Source organism: Panicum virgatum, chromosome 4K (assembly GCF_016808335.1).
Source record: "Panicum virgatum strain AP13 chromosome 4K, P.virgatum_v5, whole genome shotgun sequence".
NCBI classification, from domain to species: domain Eukaryota; kingdom Viridiplantae; phylum Streptophyta; class Magnoliopsida; order Poales; family Poaceae; genus Panicum; species Panicum virgatum.
The window spans coordinates 34,382,077-34,405,951 of NC_053139.1; the positions used below are offsets into that span (position 1 = coordinate 34,382,077).

Here is a 23,875-nt window from a genome sequence, read left to right on the forward strand (position 1 = left end):
GCCACTGGTAAAGCATTGCAGTACAGGTTCTCCTGGCTAATAATATCATATCTATCTGCTCCTGCTGACGTGCATCCCCAATCTCATTATTCGATTCCGTTCGATCCTGTGTCGACAGTTACTTACGTTTCAGATAAGGCCCAATGCATCTCACATTCTCACGTCAACGTCCGCAGCGCGTTGCTTGCTTGCTTCAACCCAGCAGCAAAGCATGCAGAACATATGCAGAAACGCTTTGCCGGTGCGGCGTTCACAGCTCGCAGAGCACTCGTAACTCCTCGTGCCCTTCAACATCTATCCTTCATTCATGTCCTGTCACCTGTGTAACAATGTGAAAGGAATTGGCAAACGTTTTCTGCGTTCATTAAAAAAAAAGGACGTCGTGTCCAAACTCCTCATTACAGAATCCAAGGGCAGATTCGAGAGATATTGCAGATCAGTGACTAGGCCATAGCGGAAAATAAACTGTATCGACATGATCACACATGATGGGACTTTGTGTCTCACCAAAAACTGTTTAGAACATTCAACATCGATCCTCCGTGTCCTACTAAATTAGGAGACGGAATCTAGGAGCTATGATGCATGGCAGTAACCCGGCTAGCTGCTCGTTCCCAGGTCGGACATGGCCTCATAAAAAAGGCCTCAAGAAAGAAAGATCACTAGGCGTGACAGTTTGGTTTGTTTAAGAGACCGAGCCCTGCGCCGGTGTGGAATCGCCATTGGGCCAAGGGAGCGAGCTGAGATAGGCGCTTGCTTGAGCGCGTCGAGACACGGGCAGCGCGTGTACTACCCCCTCCTGACCCCCGAAAGCCAAGGATTAATTAGGGCTGATCCGATCCTTGGCGCAATTTAGCTAGCTGACAAGCGTAAATCCAGTGGCCATCTAGCTAGATTCTAGAGTGACAGGTAACCCAGCCGGATCCTAAAAATAGTGCAGCAACCTTTTCGTCAATGCAGCAACCTGAAGCTGAAGCTGATGAAGGAGCCACTGAGCGTGAGCGAGCGGTAGCACGGGAGTAGCCCTGGCCGATGTGTCCGTCCTAGCGGCGCTACGGACGAGCAATGGCGCGGCGAGGTTGCCGGTGGAAGTGCCGCGCGCGCCGGCGGCGTCTCGGGGTCGCCGCCGTTGCAGCATTATCAGCGGCAGCCTAAGCTGCGGCGGCCACCGGAGCCACGCGTAGGGAGCGTTTCGCTGGCGCATCGGGCGCTGCAAGGCCCGCGGATGCTAGCTGTTCATGGCGATGCTAGCTCATCTGCTGTTCATGGCGATGCTAGCTGCTACTACTCTATACACGTAATGGAGATTAATTTGAGATCATGGATGCCATTATGAACCTGAAGCTAGCCATATATGGTCGAGGAATTTAGGGATCTATACTACCATTCAGTTTGGCATAAAGGCGACCTTCCAGCGAGCTCGTAGCTCCACCTGGTGCGGCCTGCGCTATTCCAGGGCGCCAGCATCTTGCTCCACCTGCCACTTTGCCAGTAGACAGTGTTCATCAACAGCTTCCGTGGGGGGTTACCAATGAGGAAAAGCCGGGAGAACGGAGACCTAGATCCGGAGGATCATCGTGCCATTGATCTTGCCGCCACACTTTTGTTCCGTTGCAGCTGGAATACAGTAGTGCTGTGGCGTCCGGGTTGTGCAATCCAAACGACTTGGCCTTTAAACTTTAAAGGCGGCCAGTTGTTCTAGAGAGCTCCATTATCACAAGTAATCTTCCTCGACTCAAAAAGGGAGCGCCATCTGTGCTTCTTGAATCGTTTTATCTGGAGTTCTGGAAGCATTTTATAATTTTAATCGGTTTTCCAACTGTCATGCCCCACCGTTCCAAAGTTAAGATTTGTAACTTTGTGATTGTCATTTAGAAGACTTGATACTTTTGTGCCCGACCATGCATACAAAAATGGATCATGGGAGCAATAACCGGCATACCTGGGGAACACTCTCCGGATGACCAGAAGTTCAGGCACGCCAATAATCTCTGCAGGTGAGTAAACACGAGCACCAGAAGATGGCTCGAAAACATAATTTGGGAAAACCAAGTGGTATCTACATATAACTGCATGGACGACACCCGTCCCAACCAACGTCCAAACAGGCCCTTCTATACCCAGGCCCTTCTATACCGGGCTGCAGAGACTGCAGTCAAATCCCTTGCAGCCCTGAAGTATGGAATGAGGCCATCATCAAGATCATAATGTTAGCTTAGAAATAACAGACAACAAGCACAAATCATACATCATCAGAATCATCACAAGAACTAGGATGGCGCCACCAACACATAAGAATCAGTCAAAATCTTAATATTACAAGGGGGAGGAAAGGTACAAAGGGCCTTAAGGAACACAGCATCCCATCTAGTTCTATTCTAGACCTAAAGCATGGTGGGGCAAGGATCTCCGAGATTCCGAGAATCAAGTCAACTCAGAGAAGCCTGCTACAGCTCAGTTCATACACAAGAGCCAGCTGCTCAACAAGTAAAAACTGAAGACTGATGGTCCCTGCAGATCTACCGTACAAGCAAGCATCTTGTGCCCGGCAACAAAGAGATTTTTGTTCTTTTGCCATGTCGTTGCTCGACATGAACATCCACATCTCCGCTTGGGAAACCCCATGCTTGCAGATCTGTGTCCAGAAGGAAACTTGTGAGTTGAGCAACTTACCATTCACTCCAGCAAGGGGGGGGGGGGGGGCAGAAATTGTCCATCTCTACACCATCTTTTTTTTCCAATCTCATGCAGTAACCCTGCCATAAAGTAACAAACAAATACCAAACAGCCGAGTATAAAGAAAACAGAGCAATGTAGATACTGAATACACATGAGTTGAGTTCAAGACCATGCCTCAGTAATGACTTCCACGATGCATCCAAGTTCATACCTGCATCAGCTTAAAAAACCACTTCAATCCTATGGTTTGGCTTTATACATAAAAAATAATTAAGAATCTTCAGATAAAATCTAGACTTAACAAAAGAAAAAGGAGCAGGTGCACAAGAAGCATCACCTCATGTGCGACTCCATTCCCACCAAAATGCACATTTTCAGCGAGGACATCTTTTTCCATACTCTCCAGTAACTCAGCACTATTGGTGCTTCCCAACCTATCACTTCCAACTAGTTCTGATACAACTTTCTCAGCTACGCGCTTTAAAGTTGTGCATACAGCTACAGTTGGGGTGGTACAGTCCTCAACAAGAGGAATACCATGCTTACTAGTTGCATCATCAGAACACAATGCTCCCATTGCCGCACACCTGGGCCCAGACACAACAGGACCTGGGCTTCTCTCAGATACCTGTGGTGAAGCCTGGCTACAACCACTCGCATCGCTAGAAGCCCTTTTTATTTGGTTGTTACATGCAGTTTCATCGCCAACATTCCCAGATTGAGGCGATGAATTTTTCGGATGAACTGGGCTGACTGATGACCTCTTGGCAAACCTGCCAGGTTCAGCATCATCAGCCCCAGCAGAACCATGCTTTCTCTTCAGCTGACTGTCCGGAGATCTGGTCGCTGTGCCATCTTCAGGGTCGTTTTTATTTGACTGCTGCTGATGGTTGACATGTCTCAAAGGGCGTGGTCTCTTATAACCCTCTGGAAATACATAAGCTGGGATCTGCTTCCTCCGAACATGAGAAACAGCCAACTCCATCCCAGGCTTCCAGAACATATACAAGTTGATTTCATGCCTAAACTCATCGACCGTTCCACGAATATCAAACTGTTGACCTTCCTGTATTTTCACACCTTCTTTCCTTGATAAGCCCATGAAGAAAGCACAATGAGCACACTGCCTAGAGGGATCTGCGTACTCATGAGGGTAAGGATGACACTGCAGCATTCCATATGTATCACGTTCAATCTGTTCACAGCCGACAACATATTATCTTAGTTCAGTACATGATTAAGAGCATCAACATTCATATCAGGCAAAATCATGAAAGGAGACAATAAAAGATTGATTGATTGAAACATAGGTGAGGCCTTTAAGAAAAATATCTTGCTAGAAGGAGCCGGCTGACAATCAAAACAGAAACAGACTCGAACAAACAAAACTATGTCACAATGTCAGCCCAAACCAACATCTTCCCCACCACTGCTTCTGATCACATAATACAAACAGCTCAAAAGCTAGCAAGTTGATTCGCTCTAATTATTAAATAGATAAAAAAACATGAACACATCGCTACCTTTAAAGTTAGTTGCCGCAGTCGAGATTCCACCCATCCCTTCCAAAGTCTAAGGTCTTCATCATCTTCCGCGATGATGTCAACCTGTAGATAATTCTTGTATGCTTCGAAAAATTGAAAAGGCTCAAAAAGAGCAGACCAGCTGGCCTTATTCATTTCAATTTCCTGTACCAGAGTGCATACAAAACATGGTCAGGGTACATACTTATGAAGATAGTAACTTCAAATGGTGATAAAGAAGATTACCTGGCAAATTTTATTACCAAACTGAAATTGCTCCATCATAACCCTAAGTGTGCTTGTTGAAACATTATAGCTCGAGTTCATGCACGGGTATGCAGGGGTTATAATGGGCATATGATGACATTTATCGCGAGGATTTTTGCGTGGATCCCAAACGGGGAAACCAAGTTCATCCTCTTCAATGGAACAAAGCATAACCGGATTTGGCCACCGCCACTGGGTAAAAACCCTAAAGAATCGTGAAACCAACATACTTGGCACAGCATTAGGATAGAGCTGGCAGACACGTGCAACCAGTAAAGCCCAGTTGACACCACCAAGAAAACCAGTAACCTGGCACACCAAATGATTGAATATCATATCAAGTTGAAAAGAAAGTTACCTTGAGTTTTGTATGATGGAAGACTTACATTTGAGTAAACACCTCTTCTTTTTGCCCAATACTTTAAACATCTTAATGTTGTGCGGAAATTCTGCAAGAAAACATGTGTTAAATCAGAACATTCTGAAATCGTAAACAGAACAAAGAAACAGTTGAGAAGACAAAACAAGCATGGTGGATTCCTCGAGTCAACCTCAATATTTGGAACGAGTCTAAGAATTTGATCTGCTACTCTGCACCCATTAAGACTACGGACAGTTGCTTCATCAACATCATAAAGTACTGATCCTTGAGAGATATCCAAGTCCTGCAATAGTTAATCAAAGATATATTCTCTTGGAATAAAATGGCATAGCACAAGGCACAAGGACCATCCAGTAAACCATTGTTCATAATTCATGGACACAAAGCAAAATAAACTAAGTGCTTGGTGTAATCAACAGCAGAGGAAGTTCTGCACTGATTTACCCTAAAAAAATCTGCACTGATTCCTGTAAATTAATCATTTTAAATCTTTTTAGACTTCATAGGTGAAGAACTGATATATATTAGCATTCCAAAACAGAATTCTGAAATATTTACGAATAAAAACTTCAAAAATGAAGCAAAGAAGACTGATTTTGTATTGCAAGGCGCGGGACCCACAAGATAGAACCTCTGACATTCTAAACCATGCTATAAGCACAATGAACACATCAAATACCCTAACAAATATCTAGTATTCTGTGTTGTTCCTAAACGAATAGCTTGAATGAAAATACCTTTATGGTACATGATGAAATAAGACAAATACTATGTTGAACACATAGATCAATTGATCAATATGGAAAATATCTAGTAAGAAACTTACAGCTGGTACTACTAAGAGGGAGACACTGGCATAAAGCAGGTCAATTGATATTCCATGGAACTTAAATTTCATAACAGGGACATGTGCATCAGGCACAGGTTGCAGCTCAGTCACATCCTCTGTTTGTGCTAAAATTTCATGCAGCATGATAAAAAAATCTTCCTGCAGACAAATCCTATGTTAGGCATTATGTATGATGCCGTGCCTATAATATATAAAACATAAACATGCGTAACAGAAAGAAAATATCACCTCTCGATTCACATATGAAGGTCCTACACAAAGAGTATCAATATCAGCCCCAGGTCCATGAACCTACAAAGAAGAAACACCAAAATTGTGCAGAAACAAATTACTATATGGAAAAAATAAAGTATATAAAAAGATGATCTGGTCGGCATCGTCTATAAAAAGATTATTTTTCTACAGAAACAGCATTTTGACACATCACGAAAATCCTAATATCAATAATACAATGACACCCAATTTAACCAGAGCTAGGTTTCACTAGTAACCAGGAGGTTACAGTTGGTTGATCCTACGTTTCAGGTTCATTTTGTTTTGATGTTGTCTTTTTGCATAAAGACCAAAAATTTGTTTTGATGTTGTCTTTTTGCATAAACCCCAAAAATATGATCTGTGTTATCCTTAAAAACTGTTAGCATCAAGGTTACATCAGAACTACTTTAAATCACCTACTGGCTGGTATGGTATCTACAAGCCGCTAGAAGCAATTACCAGCAGTAAAACTGTCTGTTAGTTATGTTATGCCCCCCAGTAGCTTTCCTACCTCCAAAATATACATCTTGGACCAAGAAGCCACTTGACAGCAATGTACAGAACAAAGTAATATGAAATATGGTCACTTAGGTGGCAAAAAGCAAGCCTAGCGGGCTCCGCCAGGTAAGCATGAATTTAGACTTCCATTGGGGTCAATGAGGAACAAGTAACAAAGGTATCGAAGACCAAGAGTGCATTTCCTACATTTCTCTACACCATGCATACTTCAAGCCAATTGTTGCTGCTACTCATTCCATTTTCCCAAGTCCCACCAAAGCATAGGGCATCTTGTGTAACACTATTGATCAACAATAGGATACTGAAAATGCAGGTTGTAAAACTCAAGTCCACATATGATAAATACAATTAATTCATTTATTTCTACACTCATGTTACTATTGGTACTGCAGTTAACCCTTTCTTCAATCCTTGTTAAGTGAAACCCTAGAGAATTCGAACAGCGGATGTTTGGTAAAGATGGTATAAGGGCAATAAATTAGGGCAGCCAAATAAGATGTGATAGAGCATTCCATTGCCCCGTTTTAATAGGGCATATACAACAGCATAAAAGGAGCATCAAAACCATAACCATCACAGTAAAAGACTATCTAAGGTCTAACTGTCAAGATTCCACTATTGAATAAACAAAGATGGGAGGCAACAGTTATTTATACAGAAGCAGTTCAGAAATATGGAGGTGCGCTAAAGTAAAAAATTTCAATTTTCATTTCCTGATGAGCATAACAGGTGAAACTAGTAAAATTGAAGTGGTAGAGGAATTACCCCCAGACGATAGGACCCAAAGGTGAAAAGTACAGCATTTGCCTCTTCGACCATTTGATCGGTATATCCTCTCTGACTAGTCAATTGCTTCACCCAGTCTTTAACAATCTGCAAACGCCGAAAGAGTGTGCTTAGGAACCGGTAAGCTACCAAAGATTACGACACGTCGAAGCAAGTGAAAACCATATACTTATTTAGGAATTCAGGATTTTGCAATGAAAACGTAGCATTGACGGATTCCTATCATAACAATTTCCTTTTTTTCCTGATACAAAGTCCGCAAGCAACTAGTGTGGTACCAGAGAAATCACCTGGTCAAGCTTCCCCAGCACCTCCTCCCGCTTAGCAGACTCTTCCACGCTCTCATATAGGCCCGCCTCAACCAAGAACTACAATCAGATTGGGCGGGAAAAATAACGTATCCAGTCACCACAGCCTCAATCAGAAGCGAGAATGTGAAACCGTCAAGGCAAAGCATCCAGACCACACTAGTGACACGAAACTGAAAGCAATTACGAACCTTCTCCAGCTCCGCCGTCCTCTGCAGATCCGCCTCCACCGGCCCAAGCAGCGATAACGGCTTGGTTATCCCGTACTGCCTCGGGGCATCAGCGCCGTCCGCCATGGGACCAAACGCGCAAAACCCCTCTTCAGGCGGCGATGCGGCAACAGAGCAATCGGCACCCACCCCGTGAACCCACGGGCGCGGCTGCCACAAGATCACGACTTCCCCGCGGAGAGACGAGGGCGCGGCGCGATCTCCTCCCGAGGGGGGGCCTCAACCTGGAGCGCCCGACCCCTTCCTTATAGATACCCGGCGCGGCACGAGCGCGTCGGCGGCGGCGGCGACTCCGAGTAGGATTGCGCGGAGGTCGGGTAACCGCCTGGCGCACGAATCCGGAACGCGGACCGGCACAACCCCTACCCTCGCCGCCCAGAGACTCCACCGCCCGAACCCGAAACCCCCCGCGTGATCGCCGCCGCCCGGATCAGATCGGAGCGGCGCGGCCGGGGCGGACCATCCAGTCCGGATCGGGGCGGATCCGGCGATCCGCCGCCCGCGGCGGGCGGCGGGGAGGGGAGGCGGCGGGGCGGGGCGGCGGAACCCTAGGCCTAGGCGCGGGCGGCGGCGGGCGGGCGGGGGAGGGTGGTGGGATGGGAGGAGAGAGAGAGGGGCGGCGAATAGGTAGGGGAGGGGAGGGAGAGAGAAGGGAGGTGGAGAGAGAAAGGGAGGGGGGGCGGAGCGCGTGGGTTCGGGGGGCGGTGGAGCGAGGGAGGGAGATCTTTTCCCGGAGGGGGTTAATCGGATATTTTCCGGGGGAATTAGCGGAGGGGTGGTTGCGCAGCTGTTGGGATTAAGATAACTAAACGCTTCGATTTAACGCGGGGAAACGGGGGTGGTGGTGGTCTGTAATACCTGTTGGCGCCGCGCGGACGCGGCTGACGGAGGAACGCGGCCGCGGCAGCGCCGGCGGGGGCGGGGGCGGGGGCGGGGGCGGGCGAGGCGGGGCGTACCTTTTCTTCTGCGGCATGTTCTAGAAGGTGGGGAGCTACCACTGCGCTAGTGTGTTCACAGTTTATTATGTTTGTGCGTTGATATGGATAAAATTGGTATAAATATGAATACATATTGATGCCTGCGTATTAGAGCAATTCTAAAAGTATTTCTATTTTCATTCTAATTGTTAGAAATAGAGATTTTGATAGAAAAATACCTTCTAATAGCTCATCTAAGTGGTTATCCAAATACAGACGTCATCTATTTAGATTTTTTCGCTAGCCAATGATAGATAGCGAAAATGACTCTTTAGAGTATAAACAGTATATAGAAAAGCTGTTGGAGAATGAACATTATAGAAAACGAATTTTATGTAGATGACTCCCAAACGATGATTTAGAGAATGAAATTTAGAAAGACTCTTGGACATGCTCTTAATTTGTAGGGATCTACGTGATTGATTCGTGGACATAAGGAGTTGTTCCGACTTACATACGGGATAGACTAAGGTCCACCTGTCAATAACACAGGCGAACCAAACCAACGTACCAAATCAAAAATTTGAATGGAAACTTTACTCGCTTTAGTAATATGTAAAGATAGATATAGATTATGAAACTATTCGCTTTATTAATGGGTGATTAGGGACCAAACAGAATTTGGCCCGCCATTGTTTATGCCGACTAAGGCAAGAGCTAGTCAACCAGACCAAGAGCTTTGAAGGGTGGCACAAAAGACTTTTCCCTCACTTCTTAATAAATAGTTAAATTATCTAGAGCTTCCGAAAAATCACCATCATATATATAAATTTGGAAAAAGGACCATCGTATATTTTGACAGCATGACTCTTGCGACTCCTAATGAGATAGTAGATGAGTAGTATACCGTACAACAGACTAGAAATTGTAGCACTAGTGATTTAATTCGCCCGTGTAATGTTGATCAACTACAACCCGGTGTGTCCAAAAACATACTACCTGACCAATGTGTCGGGCGGGCTCCAGTTGAGAATTGCAGCCCGACAAAAAAAAAATGATTCGGGTATGAGCTAATAGTTTTTTGGGAGTGACTGTAACAGTCGAGTGATTTCCATGTCTACTTCACTAAATTTTTTAAACCAATGCAATCATGTCATGTATCAATGTTGGGCGGTGGAAAATCGAGTGAAAGCCACACTACTCCAGCACCCCTCATCACCGCCGGTTCGTAAGGAGTATCACCAACGGTTCGGGAGGCGTTGGATTTATGTCGTTGGTGATAGCGGGGACATCACCGCCGGTTCCAGAACTGTTGGTGATGTGCACCCATCACCACCGGTTCGTATATGGAACCGTTGGTGATGGAGACATCAACACCGCCGGTTGAAGACACAAACCGGCGGTGGAGACCTTTTTCCCATCAAAAAAAATATTTTCATATAATAATATTGCATCATTTGTACAATAGACATGTTTTCAGTTTCTGCCATTCACCAGGAAAATATATAGCTTATTCTACATTTGTCGGTACCCTGTAACAGGGATACCCACTCTTACTGCAGCAAGGCAGGACCCGCGTAGTTACCCGTAGCTGCGCGGGAAAGATGGAGTAGCCAGGCCCCACAGGCCAGGTTTTTCCCTCACCAGGCCAATGGCCCCGGACCGTTCCCCGCCTGAGGATGGGTCCGGTGACGCCACGTGTCTACACAAAAGGGAAGCTCCGAGCTGACCGCCGAGGCCTCGGACCCCCAGAGGGGTCCGGGACCTCCTGCGCCCGTCCGGACGCCCCTCACCGTGTAGGGGTCCGGAGCCGCCGCGTGTCCCGGAGACGTGGGGTTGTGCGCGAGTCTTCCGCAGGAAGACTCGCCCACCTACCGCATTTAATGCGATGGACAAGGCGTGCTCTGCCGCCGCGGTACACAAGACAGCCTTTTGTCAGGCCCCGCTGCACGCCGCGTATTACCAAGGAGCACAGTGGAGCCGCCTGAGCCGCGCCCGCGCAGAGCCCGTCTGCCGCGTTAAATGGATACGACGGCTCGGCACTTTTCCATCATGCCACCTACGCCGCTCCCTACACAGCCGCTCAGCTACGTAACAGGCGATGCTACTAGCTGCGTCGGGCTCCGTCTCGACAAGACAGCGCCAAGACATGATGGACGGAGGGCTCCGGGAGTAGGCGAGCGAATCCAAGAGAGAGATCTCCTTCGCCTGCAACGCCATAATGTATGAACACCCCGTTATTTTATATCGCATCGTTGGACCCACCTGTCGGGGATCCAACAGCCGTGTACGCGCCCCCTTGAGATATAAAAGGGAGGTGCCCGCTGTGCACAGGACGATCTCCACAATCCAGATAGGCTGAAACTCTCGCACCTTCTCACTCTCGTGGGAAAGCAATACAACACACAGTGGACGTAGGGTATTACGCTCCGGCGGCCCGAACCACTCTAAATCTTGCTGTGTTCATCGAGTTCTTGAGGAAGATTGATCTAAGACTAGCTAACCCCCGAGTACACACCCTCTGGGCTAGGGCGGGTGCCTTCCGCCACCCGGCTGTGGTTTGCAGCACCACGACATTTGGCGCGCCAGGTAGGGGAGAACAGCTGGTCGCATTCCATCATCTTCTTCGTCCCCATGGTTCGCGTAGACGACGTGGAGATGACGGAGGGGGTGGCGTCCTCCACGCCACATGCCTCTCGCGTTCCTGCTCCAGGGGCAACTGTGCCTGTGGAGCAGGCACCGTTGGCGGTGGCGCGCGCCGCCCGCCGGCAAGAGTCAGGGCGCCCGTCAAGGGTCCCCTCACAGGCTGCGAGCGGCGGAGCGCTGGCAGCGGCTAGGGAGTTGCTTCGCAACCCCCCGGCTGAGGCAGCCTCGCCAGACGCCCTGAGGCAGTGGCGGGACGACGTCGATCGTCTCCTCCATCTGGCTCAGGCCTCCCCCAGTTCTACAAAGACTGGGCAACGACCTCCGCCTGGCAACGCGGTGGTACCTTACCACCAGCGTCAGGGCGGTGCATCGGCATCTGTGCGCTCCCCTACCGTGAGGGGTGCACGAACAGAAGACTTGCGGGCGGAGCTCAACCGCCGGCGCGCGGGGGAGGATGCCCGCATCGCTGTCGAGAGGGCGCGAGAGCGCCGCCTCAACTTTGAGGGACGCAACCTCAATGCTGATCTGGACGCGGCGGCACCCAGGCCTCCGGTGAACGCCCGGATTCAGTCGGGCGCACCGGTGGCCGGGGTGGGCTGTGCTGCGCTTGCGGAGCACCTCCGCGCCGTGGCGTGGCCACCCAAGTTCCGCCCCACCTGCCGGAAAAGTACGACGGTACTACTAACCCGTCGAAATTTCTGCAGGTGTACGTTACCGCCATCACAGCGGCTGGTGGCAACGGCGCTGTCATGGCAAGCTACTTTCATGTAGCCTTGTCTGGGCCAGCCCGGACCTAGCTCATGAATCTCACACCCGGGACGATCCAGTCCTGGGAAGAGCTCTGTGCGAGGTTCACAGCGAACTTCGCCAGCGCCTACCAGCAGCATGGTGTGGAGGCACACCTTCACGCCGTGAGGCAAAAACCCGGGGAAACGCTTCGGGCTTTCATCTCGCGCTTCACCAAGGTACGGGGTACCATTCCTCGTATCTCAGATGCATCTATTATTACTGCTTTCCGTCAGGGGGTGCGTGATGAGAAGATGCTCGAGAAGCTGGCGACGCACGAGGTGGAAAGCGTCACTACGCTTTTCTCCCTGGCAGACAAGTGTGCCAGGGCCGCTGAGGGCCGTGCATGGCACTCAGCCCCCCAAGATGGAGACACCAAAGCTGGTGGCTCCAGTGCTACCGCTCAGGGCGGTGGCAAGAAGAAGAAGAAGAACCGGGGTCGCGGGGAGCCGCATTCCGGCGGACCAGTCGTTGCAGCAGCAGCGCCAGCAGCGGCGCCGGCTGCGGCTGCAGCGGCTGGGGGCCAGAATACCCACGGCAAATGCCCTCGCCCGCAAGGTGGAAGCGGAGGTTCATGCCCAGTGCATCCCACCGCTCGCCACAGCGCCGCTGACTGCCGCGAGATCCAAAAGCTCGCGAAACGGGTCAGTGGGCGGCGTGAGCAGTCCTCTAAGGATGGCTCACCCCCTCCTCGCTAGCGGGCCGGCAAGGAGAAGGCCTCTGACAGTGGGGCCGCGGCCGGGGAGAAGGAGCTGGGGTACCAATCCCCCGCCCGAGAGCTAAAGGGCGTCTATCACAACGACGACTCCGATTCCGACAACGGCGACCGCCGCAAGAAGCTGTACGTAATGTATGGCAGGAGCTGGGAGCTTGTCTCCCGGCGGGACGTGAAAACCCTTCGCCGGGAGGTCCTTTCGGTGAAGCCGGGGGTCCCGAGGGCGGCGCCGCACCAGAGGTGGATGAACACCACCATCTCTTTCGGGCCATCCGACTGCCCGGAGAATATGGCCGGAGCTGGTGTGCTACCTTTAGTCATCGCTCCTGTCGTATCCAACGTGAGGCTCTACCACGTGCTGATTGACGGTGGAGCTGGTCTCAACGTCATCAGTTATGCAGCATTTAAGCAGCTGCAGATCCCAGAGTCCAAGCTGACTCCCTCTCGCCCATTCTCCGGAGTGGGCCCACACCCGGTGTTCCCCCTGGGGAGCATCACATTGCCGGTCACGTTCGGGACCGAGGAGAACTTCCGCACAGAGAGCGTCATGTTCGATGTTGCGGAGGTGAACCTCCCGTTCAACGCCATCATTGGCCGACCGGCACTCTACCGCTTCATGGCCATTGCCCACTACGGGTATTTGGTCCTGAAGATGCCTTCCCCTGCCGGAGTCCTCACCGTGCAGGGTGACCGCACCGCTGCCGTCGCTGCAGTTGAGAGACTGCATACTCTGGCGGCAGAGGCTGCACGCTCCGAGGAGGATCCGTCCACCTCGCAACCCAGGGCGCCTGCAAAGGCTCCCAAGGTCCAACCATCTGACCCGGACCAAGTTCTCGTGAAGTCGGTACAGATTGGAACAGACTCCACCAGGACCACCCGCATCGCGGGAAACCTGGAGGAGAAATAGGAAGACGCGCTCATCGCTTTCCTCCGGGCAAATGTCGACGTGTTCGCCTGGGAACCGTCACAGATGCCCGGGATCCCCAGGGAAGTGATCGAGCACAATCTGAGGATCTACCCTGACGCCACGCCGGTGCGCCAGAAGCCTCGGAAGCAGTCCGTGGAGCGGCAGAACTTCATCCGCGAAGAAGTCCACAAGCTCCTACATGCCGGCTTCATCGAGGAGGTCCACCATCCCGAGTGGTTGGCCAATCCGGTCGTCGTCCCAAAGGCCAACGGGAAGCTCCGGATGTGCATCGACTACACCAGCCTCAACAAGGCATGTCCAAGAGACCCCTATCCTCTTCCGCGTATCGATCAGATCGTGGACTCCACCTCCGGGTGTGAACTTTTGTCTTTCCTAGATGCATACTCTGGTTTCCACCAGATTCAGATGTCTAGAGAGGATAGGAAGCATACTGCCTTTGTAACAGTAGATGGGCTTTATTGCTACATTGTCATGCCGTATGGTCTAAGGAATGCCTTACCCACGTTTGTACGAGCTATGAACAAAACCTTCGGTAATCTAATTAGAAATATTGTTGAGGTTTATGTCGATGACATTGTGGTCAAGACTAAGGTAGGGTCAACACTAGTGGAGGACCTGTCCCTCGTCTTCGACCGTCTTCGCGCCACCCGCACCAAGCTGAACCCAGAGAAGTGCATCTTCGGCGTCTCAGCAGGGAAGCTGCTAGGTTTCCTGGTCTCACATCGAGGCATTGAGGCAAACCCAGCCAAGATCAAGGCGATCGAAGCAATGAGGCCTCCTGGCCGTATCAAGGACGTCCAGAAGCTTACTGGATCTCTCGCTGCTCTTAGCCGCTTCATATCGAGGCTGGCTGAGAGGGCCCTTCCCTTCTTCAAGCTGTTGAGGAGGTCCGGTCCATTTTCATGGACCGAAGAGGCTGAACAAGCCTTCCAGGAGCTGAAGCAGCGCCTCACCTCGCTGCCAGTACTGGTGGCTCCAGAACCCGGTGAGCCGTTGTTTCTGTATCTTGCTGCATCTGCGGAGGCGGTCAGCATGGTGCTGGTCGCCGAGAGGATGGAGCAAACTCCCCAGGGGAGCACCAAGGACTCCTTGGCCAAGGGTGGTGAGCCGGACCCCGGACACGGGGGCCCGTCAGCCTCACCCCAGCTTGAAGGTTCGGGCCCTGCACAGGCAGGTCCGGAGGAGCCTCATTCCAGTGGGAACCCAGAACCACTGGGGGCCCAAGGGACAGATGTGATGGACAAGGGCGAGCCGAACCCAGGAACTAGGGTCCGGACCGTCCAAAAGCCAGTCTACTACGTCAGTGAAGTCCTCCACGAGGCAAAGGCCAGGTATCTTGAGACGCATAAGCTTATCTATGCAATACTTATTGCGTCCAGGAAACTGCGCCACTACTTTCAAGCACACCGAGTTGTTGTAGTGACCTCTTACCCATTAAGAGCGATCCTACACAACTCCAACGCCACAGGCAATATCGCCAAGTGGGCAGCAGAGCTGGCAGAATTCCAACTGGACTTCCAGCCACGCCACGTGGTCAAGAGCCAGATCCTGGCTGATTTCATAGCGGAGTGGACTCCTTCCCCAAGCAACCCTGGGGGTCCGGTCATAAATGCTGGACCCCCGGAGCCGGAAATCAGGACACCAGTCTTCACCGAGCCTCACTGGACACTCTTCTTTGATGGGTCCGCCCGCGAGAGGTGGTCCGGGGCTGGTGTGGTCCTCATCGACCCAAACGGAGATCAGCTGAAGTACATGGTGCACCTTGAGTTCAAGGCCACTAACAACATGGCGGAATACGAGGCTCTGATCTTCGGCCTGACGCAAGCCCTCTCATTGGGGGTCCGGCAGCTTCTGGTGAAGGGGGACTCCCAGCTGATCATCAAGCAGGTCCGAGGGGATTGCAACTGCAACAATCCCCAGCTCGCGGCATACCTCATTCACGTGAGGAAGCTCGAGAAGGACTTCGACGCCTTGGAACTGCAACACGTTCCCCGCGAGCACAACTCAGCAGCAGATGATCTCTCTGCGAGAGCATCTACCTGGGCATCTGTGCCCGAGGGTGTCTTTGAAAGACGTCTGCTGAAACCTACCGCCCAGCCTGCCGAGCCGGGTGAGGGGGATCAAGCTGGCACCTCGAAGCTAGCGGTCCCGGCAGCATTCCACCTATGGTGCCCAACCGGGGCTGTGTGTTCTGATGAGGAACTTGGTGTCCTCACGGAGCCACTCCTACCTGCTTTGGGAGCTCCCGATGCATGGATCTCCGAGATCCGGGGCTACCTGAAGGATAACATCCTCCCTGATGACGATGTGTCCGCTGAGCGCATAGTCCGATTGGCTAAACGCTACGCGGTGGTAGAAGGGGATCTCTACCGCCGTGGCGCCAACGGAATCCTCATGCGATGCATTTCCCAGGGAGAGGGCCGCGAACTGCTCGCGGAGATCCATGGAGGAGAGTGCGGAAGTCATTCCTCCTCTCGCACGCTTGTTGGCAAGGCCTTTCGGCATGGCTTCTACTGGCCAACAGCACTCCAGGATGCGGCTGAGCTGGTAAGGTCCTGCAAAGCATGCCAGTTCCATGCAAAGCAAATACACACCCCAGCTCAAGCCCTGCAGATGATTCCACCCTCATGGCCATTCGCTGTGTGGGGTGTGGATATCCTGGGGCCTTTCCCCCGGGCTGTCGGCGGGTACCGGTTCCTCTATGTCGCCATCGACAAGTTCACCAAGTGGCCGGAAGTTACTCCTGTGGTGAATATTACTAAGAAATCTACGGGTAAATGCCGAACGTCGCGCGTGTGACTAGGTGAACCATTGATCGTGGGGCCCATAGTCAGTAATCCGTTGCGACGTGATGAAGCAGCAACCAACCCAATGGGCGGTCAAAGCCGGTCAAGACCCCTGCGGAAAGGAGCTTCAAGCTATACAGAGCCAAATCGCTGAAGTGGCCCCACATGTGGGTTCGTACCTCTCCCAAGGTGGGCCCGGGGGCCACTGTCGGTACCCTGTAACAGGGATACCCACTCTTACTGCAGCAAGGCAGGACCCGCGTAGTTACCCGTAGCTGCGCGGGAAAGATGGAGTAGCCAGGCCCCACAGGCCAGGTTTTTCCCTCACCAGGCCAATGGCCCCGGACCGTTCCCCGCCTGAGGATGGGTCCGATGACGCCACGTGTCTACACAAAAGGGAAGCTCCGAGCTGACCGCCGAGGCCTCGGACCCCCAGAGGGGTCCGGGACCTCCTGCGCCCGTCCGGACGCCCCTCACCGTGTAGGGGTCCAGAGCCGCCGTGTGTCCCGGAGACGTGGGGTTGTGCGCGAGTCTTCCGCAGGAAGACTCGCCCACCTACCGCATTTAATGCGATGGACAAGGCGTGCTCTGCCGCCGCGGTACACAAGATAGCCTTTTGTCAGGCCCCGCTGCACGCCGCGTATTACCAAGGAGCACAGTGGAGCCGCCTAAGCCGCGCCCGCGCAGAGCCCGTCTGCCGCGTTAAATGGATACGACGGCTCGGCACTTTTCCATCATGCCACCTACGCCGCTCCCTACACAGCCGCTCAGCTACGTAACAGGCGATGCTACTAGCTGCGTCGGGCTCCGTCTCGACAAGACAGCGCCAAGACATGATGGACGGAGGGCTCCGGGAGCAGGCGAGCGAATCCAAGAGAGAGATCTCCTTCGCCTGCAACGCCATAATGTATGAACACCCCGTTATTTTATATCGCATCGTTGGACCCACCTGTCGGGGATCCAACAGCCGTGTACGCGCCCCCTTGAGATATAAAAGGGAGGTGCCCGCTGTGCACAGGACGATCTCCACAATCCAGATAGGCTGAAACTCTCGCACCTTCTCACTCTCGTGGGAAAGCAATACAACACACAGTGGACGTAGGGTATTACGCTCCGGCGGCCCGAACCACTCTAAATCTTGCTGTGTTCATCGAGTTCTTGAGGAAGATTGATCTAAGACTAGCTAACCCCCGAGTACACACCCTCTGGGCTAGGGCGGGTGCCTTCCACCACCCGGCTGTGGTTTGCAGCACCACGACATTTAGAGTGGGGATTCTAGGGGTACCCACAGCCGGGTGGCGGAACGCACCCGCCTATTCCCAGTGAGGGAGTACTCGGGGAAGTACTAGGCAATGGGGCTAGATCTACGCTGAGAAAGGGGACTCAAGAACACACGATTTAGAGTGGTTCGGGCCGCCGGAGCATAATACCCTACGTCCACTATGAGATGTATTGTTCTGGGTTGTGTATGAACCTATCCTCTGCTGGCCTTGGCTCTTGCTCAGCCTGAGGTTTTCTAGCGGCGTCCCCCCCCCCCTTTTATAGATCAAGGGGGAGCGGATACATAGGGCGTTGATGCCCCGACAGGTGGGCCCAACGTGACTGTGGCTACAGCGGTAGCGAATCTTTACTGCTGCTCTCCTGACTCAGGGGGTCTTTTCTTGTCCCGTCAACTAGGCGCTCGTTGGAGTAGCGTAGCTTGCGGCGTGGCCTGCTGAGGCTATTATGTAGCGTCATAATGGGCGAAGCTGAGCCGTCGTATCCATCTGGCAGACGCAGTATGGGCGGCGCCAGCGGCTCCACTGCCTTGGTAATACGCGATCAATAGTATCCCCCGGTCAATGAAACGCCTCAGCTTCTGTCATATCAATGCAGACGTTTACCTACTGCAATAAATGCAATGGTGGGTGAACGTTGGTATGGAAACCCAAACGGCCATGTCTTGCAGACACGTGGCGGCCCCGGACCACCCCGACCCGGGGCGTCGATCTCTTCCCTTAGCGAGGGGTCCGGTTATTATACAGGGGGTCCGGGACCCCATGTGGGGACCGGGACCCTGCGGGGGTCCGGTCTCCTCGGGGAGGTCCGGAGTCCCGACTGCTTGCGCACGAGTTCCTGCCTTTTCCGGGACACGTGGTGTCTCCGGACCTTTCCCAACTGAGGAACGGCCCAGGCCGCTGCTGGGAGAACAGGATTCCGGACCGCAGGGGTCCGGTTGTTTGGATGTAGTTAAGGATAACTTATAAGATCCTTGCCTAGACACAGTAAGAGGGGGTACCCCAGTCCTGGGGTACCGACAGTGGCCCCCGGGCCCACCTCGGGTGAGGTACGAACCCGCAGGTAGGGCCACCATCGTGATGAGTTCCTACGCAAGTTGATTGCGTTGGTGTGCCCACGGAGAGAGCGTGCATCCCGGACCCCTGAGGCCGGTATGCCTGTTGCTAGGTTTAGGTACTAGAGTGCTCTCCATGGGGCGACGAAGGTGTAGGCTTAGGGTACGGAACCAAGCTAAGCGGTTACACAGACTTCGGATCGCCCAGGGAGCAAGCACCTCTTCCCGGACCTGGCTTTTGTCGACCGTGGCGAGCGGTCTCCGCCGGAGCGGGCCACCGGAGTGGACTTGGAGCGACCGTGGCGAGCGGTCTCCGCCGGAGCGGGCCACCGGAGTGGACTTGGAGCGACCGTGGCGAGCGGTCTCCGCCGGAGCGGGCCACCGGAGTGGACTTGGAGCGACCGTGGCGAGCGGTCTCCGCCGGAGCGGGCCACCGGAGTGGACTTGGAGCGACCGTGGCGAGCGGTCTCCGCCGGAGCGGGCCACCGGAGTGGACTTGGAGCGACCGTGGCGAGCGGTCTCCGCCGGAGCGGGCCACCGGAGTGGACTTGGAGCGACCGTGGCGAGCGGTCTCCGCCGGAGCGGGCCACCGGAGTGGACTTGGAGCGACCGTGGCGAGCGGTCTCCGCCGGAGCGGGCCACCGGAGTGGACTTGGAGCGACCGTGGCGAGCGGTCTCCGCCGGAGCGGGCCACCGGAGTGGACTTGGAGCGACCGTTGCTGACAATCCGATGAAGCTTGTTACCGGATCTCATAGTAAGGTGCAAAGAAACCAAGCCTTATACTAGAAGAGAGCCCGGGACCTCTAAAGACAGCAGTCTTGGATACTAGAGTACTTGTAACAGGGTAGTGAAGTACGTAAACTTTAGGGTACATTACCAAGCTAAGCCACGCGGAGCTTCTCTACCCCAGGATACAAATACCACTTCCCCAGAGCAGGTCCCTAGGGGTCCGGACCGCCTTCCAGCTAGAAGGGGTGTCTTCACCTGACCACAAGCCAGCAACTTAACTTGGATTGTTAGCAATAAGGGAAACTCCGGTCAAGAGAAAAGAATAGTTAAACCAAGGCGAATAGATGTAATCAGGGTGGAGCCTAGGTAAAACTGAAAAAGAAAGTCTCCTTTATTATTGTGGTTGTCACGGTATACATCGGAGGTCGGGATTACGAGGTCGGACCTCCACCGCTCCGGACCGCTTTTGTCTGTTTGTGTGATAGGGCCAGAGGTCGGGTTTACAAGGTCGGACCTTGACCGCTCTGGACACACACGTAGACGCCACGCTATTACAAAGGAGGAATTCTCTTAGTTTTTTTTTAGGAGTAACCTACGGCTGCATGCTATACAGCGTGTTCTTCGGAGGTGAAGGCGCCCTGGACGTGCCTGAACCGCATCATCCAGCATCACTTCGGGAGCTCGGGGGACCCCTTCTTGCCTAAGAGCTGTCACATGCTTACATGGCATGAGACAAATTCTTTGGCTTTGAATCGAAGAGGCCCCCTCCCCCTGCCGTCGCCGTTGCCGATGGAAACCAGAGCGCTTGCGCAGCAGATGGACCGGTGCGACGCATGGAGAAGTGCGGTCGTTCGCCGGCTTGTCCTTGGTGCTAGCGCCAGGGGCCCCCGCACGAGGAGGCGGGGTCCTGTCTGCAGCAGCGCCGAGCAACGCTGAGGTGGATCTCCGGCGCTGGAGACGGCAGGACGACACGGTCAACTTCCTCCGGGATGGCCGTCGGGTCCAGGCTCCATGTTGAGAGAAAGCCTTGAGCCGACGCCATGCCACCGCAGAGGAGGCATGGCCGTTGCTTGAGAGAAAACCTTGAGTCGACGTAGGGGCAGCAGCGCGCAGCGGCGCCTTCGCTGTGCGCTGCCACGCCGGCTCTGAGGCGTCGCAGTGGCGACGCACAGCAGGCGTCGCTGCCGTGCGCCGCCGCACCGAGGGCGTTGGAGCGCCGGTGCCATGGCATGTGAAGTGAGTGTGGCGCTGCCTTCCTTCATCTTCTCGCTCGTCGTTGCAGAGGATGAACACGGCCCAGAAGCCCGAAAATCCAGCCAACGCCTGTCTTCCCCACGGACGGCGCCAAAATGTCGTGGGGATTCTAGGGGTACCCACAGCCGGGTGGCGGAACGCACCCGCCTATTTCCAGTGAGGGAGTACTCGGGGAAGTACTAGGCAATGGGGCTAGATCTACGCTGAGAAAGGGGACTCAAGAACACACGATTTAGAGTGGTTCGGGCCGCCGGAGCGTAATACCCTACGTCCACTGTGAGATGTATTGTTCTGGGTTGTGTATGAACCTATCCTCTGCTGGCCTTGGCTCTTGCTCAGCCTGAGGTTTTCTAGCGGCGTCCCCCCCCCTTTTATAGATCAAGGGGGAGCGGATACATAGGGCGTTGATGCCCCGACAGGTGGGCCCAACGTGACTGTGGCTACAGTGGTAGCGAATCTTTACTGCTGCTCTCCTGACTCAGGGGGGTCTTTTCTTGTCCCGTCAACTAGGCGCTCGTTGGAGTAGCGTAGCTTGCGGCGTGGCCTGCTGAGGCTATTATGTAGCGTCATAATGGGCGAAGCTGAGCCGTCGTATCCATCTGGCAGACGCAGTATGGGCGGCGCCAGCGGCTCCACTGCCTTGGTAATACGCGATCAATAGTATCCCCCGGTCAATGAAACGCCTCAGCTTCTGTCATATCAATGCAGACGTTTACCTACTGCAATAAATGCAATGGTGGGTGAACGTTGGTATGGAAACCCAAACGGCCATGTCTTGTAGACACGTGGCGGCCCCGGACCACCCCGACGCGGGGCGTCGATCTCTTCCCTTAGCGAGGGGTCCGGTTATTATACAGGGGGTCCGGGACCCCATGTGGGGTCCGGGACCCTGCGGGGGTCCGGTCTCCTCGGGGAGGTCCGGAGTCCCGACTGCTTGCGCACGAGTTCCTGCCTTTTCCGGGACACGTGGTGTCTCCGGACCTTTCCCAACTGAGGAACGGCCCAGGCCGCTGCTGGGAGAACATGATTCCGGACCGCAGGGGTCCGGTTGTTTGGATGTAGTTAAGGATAACTTATAAGATCCTTGCCTAGACACAGTAAGAGGGGGTACCCCAGTCCTGGGGTACCGACAACATTAAACATGCATGTCTGGCATATTCTACCATATAATTTGATCAAGCTAGCTAATGCTTGGTTCCACCCTATAATCATGACATTTTAATGTCCAAACAATAAAAAACAATTAACTTCTCTAGCTGCACCAACCTTTCTCAGCAAATCCATCTGCATTTGAAGGTAGGAAGTAAAAATTAAAAAAAACATAGTGAACTGAATGCCTCATGCAGAAAGGCTTATGCAGTGACTGTCCCAAAACGGCACAAGGTAGCAAATGAGTACACCTATATAGTGTATTTGAAGTATATTTGCATTTCTCTTCATAGAAACAACACTTGTCCCAAAAGAGCACCAGGATATTTGCATTTCTGTGCAGAAAAACAACAGTTCTCCAATTCAGTTTAGCAATTGGTACAGAACATCCTAGTTTTCAATGCACATCTCAAATTAATCTATAGAGGAAAAAAATCATACAAACCACAATCTGAAACTGAAAGGATTATTTTGTTCTTTCAGCAGGCTAATGTCAAAGAGATCAATATGATAACACAAACTGACTGAGATTTGTTATAGATGATGGTTCAACTGAGGGCGAAGGATCAAGAATATACGACTGCGAACCTCCAAAGCGCAAAGGATATCGAAGAGGAACATTGAGATATGATGCAATGAGGGAGACTGCCTATGATTCATAACAAACAAACAGTCAGGTTTGTAAAATAGTACCATCTGGAGAGCATTGTTAGTTATATGTCCACCCAATCTGAATATCTTCTTTCTTCTAGAACAGAATGAAGTCATAAACTGATAGTATTTCAAAATGCTCTGGCAAAGAAATTAGAATTGACAAAAGAATGGTGAATTTAATTTCCAGTTTATAATAATTAATCAAACTAGATATACTTACATGTGCAGCATATCCCAGAACAGTAGAAGATTTATGAAAATCAGTCTTGTCACTGAAATAGCCAGTCTTTTTGGCATTTGGCTTCGATAGCTGTAGACCCAATATGGCCAGAGGTCTTCTCTGAGAGCCATTTGGCAACGTTGATTCAGCAGCACCTGAAAAAAATTCGTAGCATTTAAGTTTTGGAAAGACACAATTTCAGAATAAAGAGTCTTACGGCAGAGAACTAGTTCTCTATCCAATAAGTTTGACAAAAGTATTAATGTTTCATATTTAGTATACCTCTTCTTAGAAAATTTCAAGCAACCCAGTGAAATAAAACAATAGTTCTGTCCACAAAAAATAAAATCAATTCATGCAACTAGGAGATCGCTGCCAGACACAAAGGTACACTTCGTACAACACTGTGAATGATCATACTTTTTACAATAAACACTTCATGACTTTCTTTGTTAGCAACTGTAAATCATGTGATGATGCGAAAGGTCCTCTAGCCTAGCGGTACAATTTTTTTTGAAAAAAAGAAAAATTATCCCTAAAATTGTGTAGTTTGAACACAGAACTAAAAACCCACGAAAGATTTACAGAAAAAGATATACTTGTTTTGGTGATGCTAGTGGTAATTCCAGGCTTGTGATCCGGAGATTATTCATCCAAAGGCCTCACAGGATATATTTGGGCAACTTGAGTTACCATATATTGTTGTCTTTTCCATAACTTCTGTTCCATATTTTTAAGGCGCCCATGACCATTTTCGCCTGACAGCAATTTATTAGCTTCCTATAACCATCAAATAAGAAATCTGACGATTTCTTTGTGCGCACTCAAAAGTTAACTTGCAATGAAATACTCCTCCATCCCAACTAATGCCCAAGACATCTTTTCCATATTCAGCTAATGCCTTTAGAAGTGGATGGAACATGGAATTTAACTCAAAAGGGGTAATCCGCTAGAATAAA

General features: G+C 51.8%; 1 protein-coding gene and 1 pseudogene across 7 annotated transcripts; both read right to left on the bottom strand.

Moving 5' to 3' along the window:
- Positions 1–2,234: 2,234 nt before the first annotated feature.
- On the bottom strand, positions 2,235–8,304 carry LOC120704846 (nuclear poly(A) polymerase 4-like). 7 transcript variants are annotated; one of them, XM_039989383.1, is made up of 12 exons: positions 7,761–8,303; positions 7,552–7,629; positions 7,241–7,348; positions 5,930–5,992; positions 5,678–5,839; positions 5,021–5,134; positions 4,856–4,918; positions 4,449–4,778; positions 4,203–4,367; positions 3,017–3,874; positions 2,854–2,890; positions 2,235–2,635 (listed from the first exon to the last, which is right to left on the bottom strand). In XM_039989383.1, the coding sequence occupies exons 1-11, from the start codon at positions 7,863–7,865 to the stop codon at positions 2,885–2,887; spliced, it is 2,052 nt and encodes a 683-aa protein (XP_039845317.1). In that variant the 5' UTR covers positions 7,866–8,303; the 3' UTR covers positions 2,235–2,635; positions 2,854–2,884. The 7 variants fall into 7 exon arrangements, 6 of the variants coding, with proteins under 6 accessions (XP_039845317.1, XP_039845314.1, XP_039845313.1 ...); XM_039989380.1 differs by having other exon boundaries at positions 2,854–2,930; XM_039989379.1 differs by having other exon boundaries at positions 2,235–2,756; positions 2,854–2,930.
- Positions 8,305–22,218: 13,914 nt separating this feature from the next.
- LOC120702162 lies at positions 22,219–23,774 on the bottom strand (annotated as a pseudogene).
- Between the last annotated feature and the right edge of the window lie 101 nt (positions 23,775–23,875).